Genomic DNA, 13,693 nt, shown 5'->3' with positions numbered 1-13,693 from the left:
ACTTTACACCCCAAATCTTCACAAATGCCCTATGGTAGGTTCTTTTATAGTTTTAATACAATTTTATAATTTAATACAAAAACCCTATTACGATTCAAAGAAAACCACAACACATTAATTATTATGAATATAAAGATCAATTCTGTACAGATTGAAGCCTAAACAAACCAACCAAGTGATCTATGAATAGCCTCCATGCTTGATCGTTTAAAATCCTATTCAGACAGTGTACAATTCTGTTATCTACCGCAGGTGTTTCAGCAAAGGTTAAGTCACAATAAAATGCAATGACCAACAGTTTTTCCATCTTGTAATTGACACTAGTGAACTATCAGTATGTAAGTCTCTTCCACTGTGGAGGCGGTGGAACTTGGGTTAAAGAATGAGGGAGTTCTATAAAAATATATATATCTTAAAAACGGAATCTTATTCCTGTCCCGGGTGAAATGGGTTGGCGTTGATTACATTCGTTTTGGAACCGGGCATGGAGTAATGAATAGGATTCTGCGTTTACACATACCAAAAATAATTTTTATCAAAAGCAATCATTATCTGCCTTCCTATTGAAAACTAGTTTGAAAATGTGAACATATGCTGCCTTGATGACAACATGACCGAGCGGCGCAGATTACTGTTAGGTTTGAGAAGGGTGCTCCTCCCAACCCCTCTTTTGCCTGTTCACATCACGAGCCATAGCCTGGTTCATTTAATAGCACTCCCTCAATGCCAACAATACTGCTCCCAGACCCCCAGGCAGTTTGACTATCAGGGGCCAATAGTCTAATGGAGACAGTGAGGACCCTCCCCTACAACCACACCCTTCTCCTACGCCTGACCATGAAGCATCATGAGGGGCTGCTGTGGCTCCTGGGGAGTCGTATCCTGCGGCTGAGGGAGCGGGCCAGCCGGTCCATGGCACCCATGGTTCCCCCTAGCTCCTTCCTGGAGGTCAGGCCCTCAAGGTTCCCGCTGTACCACATGACCCATCCTCCCAGGGACATGAGCATCAGTAGAGCCCCAGAGTACACCAACAGGTCCCCAAAGTCCTGTCCCTTAATCTCTAATGGGGCGAAAACCCCCACCAGAAGAGCAGAGACACCTAGCAGGTCCATCAATATGGCAAACACCAGGGCCAGTTTACAGTGGGACAGACCATCATAGTGCTGCGCCATGGTCACTCACCTGGGGGACAAAGAGGTGGAGGAGGTGAGGTGTGTGGCACATTGACAGACATAAATCTTGTACATTGACATTGCTCAGAGTAGAATCACAATAGAGTCACCTCTGGCAATGATATGGGGTTCACTCTAGGCCTACTGGTCGAGTGGGAGGATATTGTATGAACATAAACATGACACCATGGCGTGTATGTTCTGTAGCTATTAAAGTACAGCTATGTATGAAATAATGTAACCATGACCAAATAACTATGTTATTTAAATATTTACTGTGTCTGCGTATTTAGGCCTACACTTTAAAAAAAAATGTTTTATATAACATTGTAGGTTCCTACAATACTCTTCAATGTATCTTTATTCATAGGAAAAACAGGTGCCACACCTGAGCGCTATGATACTCCCAGCACAACCAAGTCACTTTTGTGTTTCGATGCCCGTTAATAAACTGATTTAAACACGGAAAAACATAACAGATTAATACTCACCTCATCACAAGTGCAAATGCGTTTTGATTAGTATCTTTTCAATATTCATCTCTTAAAAATGTAAGTAGAATCCACTCAAACTGTATCCTTCCGGTTCTTCACTGGCAGGTAAAAACAGTGACTCATGAGTGAATAATGTTACCTGACACCTCTCCACTCCCCCCTCACCTCAGCTTTTCTGCACTGACGAATATCATTGGTCCGGTGTCCTTTGGTAAGAGCAGCACTAAACGAAAGCAAGAAAAAGATGTCAAACAATATTTTACTTTTCAATTCTTTTCACCCTGACATTTATTTTGGAATATGATTTCTAATGTACAAATGCCCACTAGCAGTTCTGCCCCTGTGACAACAATTTTGGACCCCCTTGTGGCCCCCCTAAATGTGGAGTATGAAATAATTTTTACATAACTAATTTTTGCTATCGTTCTTTTTTTACATCCGTTATTAGACAGTGGCAACGCGGAACACTAATTTAACCCACACATTTTCTAGAGGGACGGCTTTAGGCGGAACATTGAATGATTATGAACATGGTCTCTTGCCTGCTAATGCCTACAATGCAGTGAAGAAAACGATATGACAGCAATAACGTCTAATGTAACTGGCCCCTCTAACAGCACAACTGGCCCCAGCTTGGCCCCCCCAGATGAAATGGTCTAGAATCGCCACTGCAAATGTCAACGATTTTACTGAGTTACAGTTCATATAAGGAAATCAGTCAATTGAAATAATTGAATTAGGCCCTAATCATCTGAGACCAGCCAATCAGAATGAGTTTTTCCCCACATCAGCTGTCCGGGTGGCTGGTCTCACATGATCCTACAGGTGAAGAAGCCAGATGTGGAGTTCCTGGGCTGGCGTGGTTACATGTGGTCTGCGGTTGTGAGGCAAATTGGACATACTGCCAAATTCTCTAAATACGAAGTTGGAGACGGCTTATGGTAGAGAAATTACAATTAAATTCTCTGGCACCAGCTCTGGTGGACATTCCTGCAGTCAGCATGCCAATTGCACGCTTGCTCAAAAGTTGAAACATCTGTTGCATTGTGTTATGTGACAAAACTGCACATTTTAGATGTGGCCTGCACCTGTGTAATGATCATGCTGTTTAATCAGTTTCTTGATATGCCACACCTGTCAGATGGATGGATTATCTTGGCAAAGGAGAAATGCTCACTAACAGGGATATAAACAAATTTGTCCACAAAATTTGAGAGAAATAAGATTTTCGTGTTTATGGAACATTTCTGGGATATTTTATTTCAGCTCATGAAATATGGGAGCAACACTTTACATGTTATATTTTTGTTCAGTATGTAATTTAATGTGTTCTTATTTAATAATGACCAATTAATATAATACACAAGAGCTTTCCATTGATAAAGTCTGGGTTGACACCGACAACTGGGACGGGATCCTGACTGTACAGCAGGGTATTTTCGTTACAAACTACATTTCAGTAAATTATAGACTCTCCCTTAGGTAACCGGAAACGACGGCGAACGACATAAACAAGATTGTAAAATGAACGCTAAATTATTAATGTTATAGCTAGGTACGAAAGTGGACAGAATGAACGGGATTTATATATGAAATACATTGTTATAACGACTGAATAACGGTTCGTATATCATTGATTTGTGGAGAACTCCACCAGAAAATAGTTTGTGCGTAAAAGAAGCTGCTAGCTTGCTACTAGTAAAATAGCTAGCTGCGGACTATCTAACTAGCCTGTGTAAGATTAGCAGAGTCCTTATGGCAATTTGATATGTAGCTAGCTAACGTGTCCATTTTTTAATTATAACGCTACATCTTGCAAACTAGCATGTCAGCGACGAACATCGTGTATAATGTGCTAATATAACTTGCTGGTACGCTCGCAAGTGTAACGTTAGACAAAAGGGAATAAAGCGATCTGTGCGAAATAAGTAGGTAACTTATTCTGCATCTCTGCTGAGAATTGCCATACAGTAACTACTAGTAATTACATTTCTAGTGGCATAATTGCATCCACAAATGCTTAGTTAGCAAGCTGAAGGCTGACTGCATACTGTTACATTTGCAACGAAACATCGTCAATGGGAGTTGTTATCCATCATTGGATGTTGTGTGCCAAATGTAATACATTAATAAACCTGTATTGTTTCTGTACAATGAAGGGTGCACGAGATGCAGGAGGGAAATATTAATGACGCTTTGCCTACCTCCAAGACCCACACAGGCTCCCACCCCATGCAGAGTAAGATTATTAAACCTTCTAAAATCTGCATCATTGAGATAGCTGTGTATGTACCTCTTCAAGACAAAGTGATAACAGTTATTTAGCCATAATAATGCCTACTGTATATTTCTCCGTCTGTAGCTCCGAAGAACGAGGATGCCTATGAAATCTCCATTCCCTTTGAGGAGAACAACTTTGAGCAGCAAGGCTTCTTCAATCAGAATGAGCAGAGTTTTGAAGGTTCATATCAAAGCTTTTATTTCCTACTAGATCAGAACCCATACCATAGATGAATGTAGTTGAATGACCATCTGGAAGGACAGTCCAGTGAGTCCACTCACCTAGTTTCTCCGGTGTGAATCAGTTAGTGATTAAGATTAATCCTAATATTTATTCCCTGACCCTTAACTTCCTGTGTGTGTTTTTCAGAGTCGCCCCCTCCCTCGGGTGCCCCCCCACCAGGCAGCTCGTACCTGCTGATAACCAACCTGCGGACGCAGCTGCAGATCTCCCTGGAGAAGAACTCGTGGCTGCACAAACGCATAGAGGACCTGGAGGAGGAGAGGGACTTCCTGCGTTGCCAGCTGGACCGCTTCATCTTCTCTACCAAGACCCAGGGCCATCAGAACCAGGGCCCCAGCGAGAGCCAGTACAGCAACGGTGAGAGAGGGGCATGGAGAGGGTTTGGGAAGGAGGATGGACACTGGGGAGACACAACCATGATGTAGAAAGATGTATTGTGATTAGAGAAGTTCTACCATGCTAACCACACCACTCACATTGTGTGCACGAGTGTTGCTCAATAAATGTACACATGTTATTCAATAATTTCATCCCAACTGCTTGTGCGCCTCAACCAGCACCTGCGTAGCCAGGCGCTAAAATAGAACTTGGTTCTATTTTAGATGCTTGATGTGCTGCAAGACCCGCCTCTCCCATCTCCTCATTGGTTTTTAGGAGCATATACCCATGTGGGTGATTGAAAGATGGAGGTCCACACTCCAATCTATTTGGTAGTGGTAATGTACCTTAAATATGGTTGCCAACTACCATATAAAACTCCACAGAATAAGAAGAATGAACCAGGAGAAAAACTAACTAGGTTTCCCCTTTTTATCTGTGGATTAATTGTCGGAGTAGAGAACACACGATTTTGTATGACTCTACACAGATAAAAATTCGAAAAAGATCCTTAAAAAAGGACCATATGCATTTCAGGTAAAATAACAACCCACATGTTTATTTTCCAGGACAAATGATCTAGCAACAGCAAGCTAGCTAAATGTCCATGAAAGTTTCATGTGTGTTTCGACCTGTCCCCAAATTAATATAGTTTGTCCACAGTTGGTTTGGTATTTTAACCTGTATGTCATGAACGTGTCTGGTGGGGATAGACAAAATAAGCAGGTAGACGCACGCACGCGTGTAGCCGGTTTGTCAGCATGTAAGACAACATACTTTTTACAGGCATAGATTTATTCTCGGGAACCGTTGTTTTTCCTCCTGCAGGCTATGACTCTAGACGTTTTGAATGGAAGCCGAGGAGAGAGGTGGAGCGCCCAGTTGGTAAGGACTGCTTTATGACCTCACTAGTCCCTTGTTGTACATGATACATGTATCTAGATCTAGAGCATATTCTATACATTCTCATCACCTCTCACCACTACTGGCCTCAGTTCACTGATCACCCTCATTGATCTTTTCCGTTCGTTAACCCTTTCAGAGCAGAAGTCCGAGCCACAGCGTTTCACATCTCGTCAGATATTCCAGCGAAGACCCTCCCCAACTGCCATGGCCCCACCCAAAAACCACACTTCCAGCACGATAGCCAATCAGATGGCCGCAATGAGCTCCATGTTCAGCTCCGGGGCCTCCCAGACCCTCTTGCAGGGGCACAGCAGTGGCAGTAGCAGTGCTAACAGAGCCACCATGAGTGAAATGAATGCACACGGGAGCATAGGGCCAGGTAAGGGGATCCAAACAAAAGGTTGACATGGGAACAGGACTCTTGCACGTGCCAAGGGATTCCGGCAGGAATGGGAGAGGCCTCCCGAGTAGTGCAGTGGTCTAAGGCCCTGCATCGCAGTGCTAGCTGTGCCACTAGAGATTCTGGGTTCGAGTCCAGGCTCTGTTGCAGCCGGCCGCGTGCGCCGAACCATGGGTCTCCCGATCAATTGGTCCAGTGTCGTCCGGGTTAGGGGAGGGTTTGGCCGGCAGGGATGTCCTTGTCCCATCATGCACTAGTGACTCCTGTGGCGGGCCGGGCGCATTACACGCTGACACGGTCGCCAGGTATATGGTGTTTTCTCCGACACATGCAGCTGGCCCAGTGCAGCTGGCTTCTGGGTTAAGTGGGTGTTGTGCCAAGAATCATTGCGGCTTGGTTGGGTTGTGTTTCGGTGAATGCCTCTCCCGAATCCGTACGGGAGCGATGAGACAAGACTGTAACTACCAATTGCATACCACGAAATTGGGGGGAAAAAGGAGTAATAAAAAGGAATTGGAGGGAAGTTCTAGGGTCGAGTTGGGGACAGGACTGGACAGGATCGACAGTCCACAGGAACGGTCGCAGTACAGGAATAGTTATACAAATATTTCGCTCACTCTCGCTCCTTGCTCCAGTTTTAGCCAATCCCTACTTTACCTAAGATGCCAACGTACATCGGTGAATGATGAAGCCTTCAAGAGAGGAATTACAATATCTTGTTGCAGCCAAGGATCCATCACTAACATTAGAGCCATTAAAAGGAATGAGCTATGTTTTAGCTAAATGTGATGCAGTTGTCTTTGACAACAAAAGAACCGAGTACACAGAACCAACCGGAGAGCGGGACAAGCGGCATGAAGCGGCATGAAGCGGCATAGCTGCTCCACCAACAACGTTACCGGCCAATTGTTTGCATATTTAACTAAACCTGTGCCATCTGAAGTAACGAATAGGATGGCCATAGGGTGGCAGATACGGCCTCCGGCCATTTAATCTGGTTGAGGGCCAAAATCGGGTAATGGGGTTGCTATCAGCTGTGTGTGAACTGCAGGCAACTGTCTCGTGAGCGCTGAGCAGCAACCAAACAAACCAGTTGCTATGGCTACCATATATACAGTCATTGATGATGGCTACTCACAAGCAGAGTGGGGGACAGAGATGAGCAGCTAATGGAGGAAGTTATTTCTAATTTCTGTGTGTAAATATTTGGGATTTTTATCTGGATAGGACAGGAAAGTTCCCGGGGTTATAGAACTATTTCGGGATCAGGACCAGTGATGTACAGTACTTAAGTAAAAATGTTTTAAAGTACTACTTAAGTATTTTTGGGGGGTATTTATACTTACCTGTACTATTTATATTTTTGACAACTTTTACTTTACTACATTCCTAAAGAAAATAATGTACTTTTTACTTCATTCATTTTCCCCGACACTCAAAAGTACTCGTTACATTTTGAATGCTTAGCAGGACAGAAAATGGTCCAATTCACACACTTATCAAGAAAACATCCCTGCTCATCCCTACTGCCTCTGATATTGTGGACTCACTAAACACAAATGATTTGTTTGTACATTTTGTTTGAGTGTTAGAGTGTGCCCCTGGCTGTCCGTAAAATAAATAACAAAACAGGACAATTGTGCCTGCTGGTTTGCTTAATATAAGGAATTTGAAATTATTCATACTTTTACTTTTGATACTTATGTATATTTGAGCAATTCCATTTACTTTTGATACTTAAGTATACAGTGCCTTGCGAAAGTATTCGGCCCCCTTGAACTTTGCGACCTTTTGCCACATTTCAGGCTTCAAACATAAAGATATAAAACTGTATTTTTTTGTGAAGAATCAACAACAAGTGGGACACAATCATGAAGTGGAACAACATTTATTGGATATTTCAAACTTTTTTAACAAATCAAAAACTGAAAAATTGGGCGTGCAAAATTATTCAGCCCCCTTAAGTTAATACTTTGTAGCGCCACCTTTTGCTGCGATTACAGCTGTAAGTCGCTTGGGGTATGTCTCTATTAGTTTTGCACATCGAGAGACTGAAATTTTTTCCCATTCCTCCTTGCAAAACAGCTCGAGCGCAGTGAGGTTGGATGGAGAGCATTTGTGAACAGCAGTTTTCAGTTCTTTCCACATATTCTCGATTGGATTCAGGTCTGGACATAAAGCCTGAAATGTGGCAAAAGGTCGCAAAGTTCAAGGGGGCCGAATACTTTCGCAAGGCACTGTATTTAAAACCAAATACTTGTACTTTTACTCAAGTAGTATTTTACTGGGTGACTTTCACTTTTATTTGAGTCATTTAAGGTATCTTTACTTTTACACAAGTATGACAATCAGGTACTTTTCCCACCACTAATCAGGACAGTACAGGGGAAAAATGGACAGTACCAGATGGGGCAGGAATAAATGTTCACTTACATGACAATCTTTAATCCAAACTATGAGCATCTCTCGTCTATCAGCTCTAGTCTATCACCTCTAGTCTAGCACCTCTAGTCTATCACCTCTAGTCTAGCACCTCTAGTCTATCACCTCTCGTCTATCAGCTCTAGTCTATCACCTCTCGTCTATCACCTCTAGTCTAGCACCTCTCGTCTATCACCTCTAGTCTATCACCTCTCGTCTATCAGCTCTAGTCTATCACCTCTCGTCTATCACCTCTAGTCTACCACCTCTCGTCTATCACCTCTAGTCTATCACCTCTCGTCTATCACCCTTTAGTCTATCACCTCTAGTCTAGCACCTCTCGTCTATCACCTCTAGTCTAGCACCTCTAGTCTATCACCTCTAGTCTAGCGCCTCTAGTCTAGCACCTCTAGTCTAGCACCTCTAGTCTAAAGTTGTTTTTTATCACGGTCTTGTTTGTCTGTTCAGATTCCCTGTCCCTCCTGGGGGAGGCCGAGGAGTTCCTGGAGCAGGATGGCTACATGAACGAGGAGGAAATGATTTCAGGAGAGGACGTGATGTCCGAGGGCATGAGCGGCGGTGGGCACCCAGGGATGAAGAGGAGGCGGGTCTTCCGAATCACCAGGGAGAGGCAGAGAGGTGAGGGACAATGGCAGCCATGTTACTCATTTCATGTTCCACCAAAAATTCAGACATTTTCATTCCCAACTACAACATTTTCCTTCAAGATAGAACTGCCAAAGGGGGAGGAGTTGCAATCTACTGCAGAGTTATGTCATACTTTCCAGTTCTATGCCCAAACAGTTTGAGCTTCTAATTTTAAAAATGAATCTCTCTTACTGTTATAGACCCCTCCCAGCTGTGCCCTGGACACCATATGTGAATTGATTGCCCCCCCTCCCCATCTATCTTCAAAGTTTGTTCTGCTTGGTGACCTAAAATGGGATATGCTTAACACCCCGGCCGTCCCACAATCTAAGATAGATGCCCTCAATCTCACACAAGGGACCCACAAGGTACCGTAAATCCGTACCTAAATCCGTAAACATGGGCTCCCTCATAGATATTATCCTGACCAACTTGCCCTCCAAATACACCTCTGCTGTTTTCAATCAGGATCTCAGCGATCACTGCCTCATTGCCTGCATCAGTTGTGGGTCCACAGTCAAACGACCACCCCTCATCACTGTCACAGGCTACCTAAAACACTTCAGCGAGCAGGCCTTTCTAATCGACCTGGCCCGGGTATCCTGGAAGGATATTGACCTCATCCCGTCAGTAGAGGATGCCTGGCTGTTCTTTAAAAGTAATTTCCTCACCATCTTAAATAAGCACGCCCCTTTCAAAAAATGTAGAACAAAGAACAGATATAGCCCTTGGTTCACTCCAGACCTGACTGCCCTCGACCAGCACAAAAACATCCTGTGGCGTATTGCACTAGCATCGAATAGTCCCCGCGATATGCAACTTTTCAGGGAAGTCAGGAACCAATACACACAGTCAGTTAGGAAAGCAAAGGCTAGCTTTTCCAAACAGAAATTTGCATCCAGCAGCTAACTTCAAAATGTTCTGGGACACTGTAAAGTCCATGGAGAATAAGAGCACCTCCTCCCAGCTGCCCACTGCACTGAGGCTAGGAAACACTGTTGCCACCTATAAATCCACGATAATCGAGAATTTCAATAAGCATTTCTCTACGGCTGGCCATGCTACCCCAACCCCGGCCAACAGCTCCACACCCCCCGCAGCTACTTGCCCAAGCCTCCCAGCTTCTCCTTCACCCACATCCAGATAACAGATGTTCTGAAAGAGCTGCAAAACCTGGACCCGTAAAAGTCAGCCAGGCTAGACAAGCTGGTCCCACTCTTTGTAAAATGATCTGCCGCCATTGTTGGGGGTGACACTCTTGCCCGCCCGACTAGCATCACTACTCTGGACGGTTCTGATTTGTGAATATGTGAAGAATATGTGGACAACTACACATACCTAGGTGTCTGTCTAGACTGTTAACTCTCCTCCCAGACTCATATTAAGCATCTCCAATCCAAAATTAAATCTAGAATCGGCTTCCTATTTCGCAAATAAAGCCTCCTTCACTCACGCTGCCAAACATACTCTCGTAAAACTGACTATCCTACCGATCCTCGACTTCAGCGATGTAATTTACAAAATAGCCTCCAACACTCTACTCAGCAAACTGGATGCAGTCTATCACAGTGCCATCCGTTTTGTCACCAAAGCCCCATATACCACCCACCACTGCGACCTGTATGCTCTCGTCGGCTGGCCCTCGCTACATATTCGTCGCCAGACTCACTGGCTCCAGGTCATCTATAAGTATTTTCTAGGTAAAGCTCCGCCTTATCTCTGCTCACTGGTCACTATAACAACACTCACCCGTAGTACGCGCTCCAGCAGGTATATCTCACTGGTCATCCCCAAAGCCAACACCTCCTTTGGCCGCCTTTCCTTCCAGTTCTCTGCTGCCAATGACTGGAACGATATGCAAAATTTATTTTTGCTCTTTTGCACACTAGTATTTCTACTTGCACATCATCAGCTGCACATCTATCACTCCAGTGTTAATTTGCTAAATTGTAATTACTTCACTACTATGGCCTATTTATTGCCTTACCTCCTTACTCCATTTGCACACACTGTATATAGATTTTTCTATTGTTATTGACTGTATGTTTGTTTATCCCATGTGTAACTGTTGTTTTTTGTTTTTGTAAATGAGAACTTGTTCTCAACTGGCCTACCTGGTTAAATAAAGGTGAAATAAAAAAATAAATAAAAAAATGCTGTAGAAATGCGTCTTTCCTTCCTTGAAGTAGGCCTAATCAATCCCCACCTCTCTCCATCTCCTCCCCCTCTAGTCAAAGACGCTGCAGGGGTTCTGTTTCGCTACAAGAAGATCCTGCTGACCTACCAGCGGCTGAAGAACATGTCTAAGGCCTTCCAGATCCACGGCGTAGACCGCAACACGGTGGCCTCCACCACGCCCATCGCTGAGATGCTGCTGGTGGCCCCGGAGAAGGTGGCGGAGGTGGGCGAGTTTGACCCGTCCAAGGAGAAGCTGCTGGATTACGCACGGCGCTGCTATGTCGCCCTGGACGAGGAGACGCTAAGCAGGGTGCAGGCCCTGAAGAAGAACAACCTGCTACTACCCATCTCCTACAGGTTCAGACACTGATGGGGGGAGGGACACTGTGGCCAAGGGGATGAGGGGAATCTGGGGACCAAGGGGATGAGGGGAATCTGGGGGGATGAGGGGAATCTGGGGGCCAAGGGGATGAGGGGAATCTGGGGGCCAAAGGGGATGAGGGGAATCTGGGGGCCAAGGGGATGAGGGGAATCTGGGGGCCAAGGGGATGGGGGAATCTGGGGGGAGGAGGGCTTCATTTTGTTGTGAAGAAGAGCAGGGTGGGACTTTTGGAGAAGGTCGTCACTCAACCATCTCCCTAAGATTCAGACATTTATGGAAAGTTAAGATTTGTGTATGGGTGCCCTGGATATGTAGGGGAGGTTGTTGCTCATCCCGTACAGAGTTTGTTTTATATTCTTAACTATTTGTTCAGAATCCTTTTGAAGTAGAGGTCATGAACTATGGCATTCCTTATTTCTGACCAGAGTACTATTGAACTTTGTAGTACTGTATTTCAGTGCAATTTTGACACGTAGGGCCCCATTTTGCCATTGCCAAAAAGTGGTGCTATTTTCTGAAGAGGCTGTGCTTCTCCCAATTACTTACAGTAGCAGCATGAAGGTATAGTGATCAAATCATAGATTTGTAGCATTCCAAACTGGCTCTTTATTTTCATCATACTTGAAATAAGTGCCATGCTGACTATTTGAGGTAATACGGTCTTTTTTGACGATCATCTATTTTGAGCTGTCTGCATTTCACCTTTTAGTGTCTTCATGTAAAAGTGGTGTCATATTCTGCACACTCACAAAAGCAATGTCAATACTATACATCTTTATTTACAGATAAATGTTTGTTGTTTGGATAACATTCTCTCATCTTTTTCCTAGCACTTCAAAAACAAGTGTATTATTTGTGCACTTAAATGATTACCTTATTTAGATATTTAAAAAAGCCCACACCTAGTGATTTTGGATCTGTCTCTCATTTCTCCAGGTTGAAAGGAGGAGAGGATTCTCTTAAAGAGAAGGAAACTCACGCGACCACAAACTGAACAAAGCAAAGAGTAGTTGCACACTCTATTGCTCAGATTCAATCCTTTAGTAGAATCACTCCAGTGTTCTGTCAGAAAGCTTCCAGGTTCTGAAACAAAGGAAGTTAGCTAGCTGACTGACCACTGGTGTTGTATCTGCACCAGAACAACAGAATAAGCAGATATTCTTTGCTTTGGAAGGAGGATGAGGCCAGTTTTGGGGACAGTTCTACTGTGAGGCTAAGCTGTTGTACCACAAATACATCACTTTTTTTGTTGCACCAGAATATATTCTGTCACTGTAAAGTGCCACTGTAGCATACAGTTGTGAGATGTGTCATTTGACTGAAGTGTGGTGTAGTATAACATCACGTACCCTTTGTACTGTGCTACGAAGATGAGTTTTTTACTATAATAGTAGTACGATTTACTGTGCTATTTCACCATCAGTTGAGATTTTTTTCAGTCCTCTACTGCAATACTTTGTTTTCTTGAGAATAATTTATTGCAATTAGATTGCATACTATTACGTTTCTCTTTTTTTGTGTTCCAATAAGCTCAGTGATTTCCACAAAAGGGACAAAATACAAATGTTGATTTTTATTTGAACATATCAATCACCAGTTCCCCATTACAATTGCATGTGAAATTAACTCTTGTTGGTCAGTTGTTTAGACAGAGCTGTTGTTGAACTTAATAATGATGTTAAAAAAAATAGCAGTAGTATTGGCGATGGTGTAATATAGTGGTATATTGTGTGTTTATTATACTGGTACAAGGAATTGCTGAGACCCCAGGTTGTCTGAGTGTGTGAAAGGGTACCTCTCAGTTTAAACTTCATGTCTTACTTATTCACAACACAAACTCACCCACTGACCGGTGTCAGTGTGTACAACTGCTGAAATCATGTTATGTTACAACACCTTTTATACGGGTCAGAGATGTCATTTTGACTTTAATAAGGAACCAATAATTTACTGAACGGTGCAGTACAACCTGTATCATTTAAGATACCGGTCTCTGTGTGTGCAGCATTTCAAAAATGTTTAATATTGTATTTCTCTTCAATAATCACGAGGAGTAGCCTATATTCAAAAACTGAAAATGTTTGGTTGATTATACAAATTGTATGGACTGTAAAAACAGAAATGCCATTAAAGCATTTGATTTCTTTAAAAAATCATGATTTGACTTGTGATTCTCTATGAGTGTGTAGA

The 13,693-nt window shown here is 43.4% G+C and overlaps 2 protein-coding genes across 3 annotated transcripts; one reads left to right on the top strand and one right to left on the bottom strand.

Moving 5' to 3' along the window:
- Positions 1-35: 35 nt before the first annotated feature.
- On the bottom strand, positions 36-1,806 carry LOC110537095 (transmembrane protein 238). Its single transcript, XM_021622866.3, has 2 exons — positions 1,664-1,806; positions 36-1,182 (listed from the first exon to the last, which is right to left on the bottom strand). The coding sequence occupies exon 2, from the start codon at positions 1,170-1,172 to the stop codon at positions 846-848; it is 327 nt and encodes a 108-aa protein (XP_021478541.1). The 5' UTR covers positions 1,173-1,182; positions 1,664-1,806; the 3' UTR covers positions 36-845.
- A 1,311-nt stretch (positions 1,807-3,117) lies between these two features.
- Positions 3,118-13,656, top strand: LOC110534365 (coiled-coil domain-containing protein 106). 2 transcript variants are annotated; one of them, XM_036940928.2, is made up of 9 exons: positions 3,118-3,287; positions 3,826-3,905; positions 4,029-4,127; positions 4,317-4,547; positions 5,397-5,453; positions 5,611-5,853; positions 8,764-8,934; positions 11,175-11,478; positions 12,440-13,656. In XM_036940928.2, exons 2-9 carry the CDS (start codon positions 3,836-3,838, stop codon positions 12,495-12,497), a joined length of 1,233 nt encoding a protein of 410 aa, XP_036796823.1. In that variant the 5' UTR covers positions 3,118-3,287; positions 3,826-3,835; the 3' UTR covers positions 12,498-13,656. The 2 variants fall into 2 exon arrangements, with proteins under 2 accessions (XP_036796823.1, XP_090047488.1); XM_090191362.1 differs by lacking the exon at positions 5,611-5,853 and having other exon boundaries at positions 3,120-3,287.
- The last annotated feature ends 37 nt before the right edge of the window (positions 13,657-13,693 follow it).

This window comes from Oncorhynchus mykiss, chromosome 2 (genome assembly GCF_057628025.1).
Source record: "Oncorhynchus mykiss isolate SJ-2025 chromosome 2, ASM5762802v1, whole genome shotgun sequence".
NCBI lineage: Eukaryota > Metazoa > Chordata > Actinopteri > Salmoniformes > Salmonidae > Oncorhynchus > Oncorhynchus mykiss.
The sequence above is the reverse complement of the archived record's forward strand: the minus strand, read 5'-3'. Positions and strand labels throughout refer to the sequence as shown.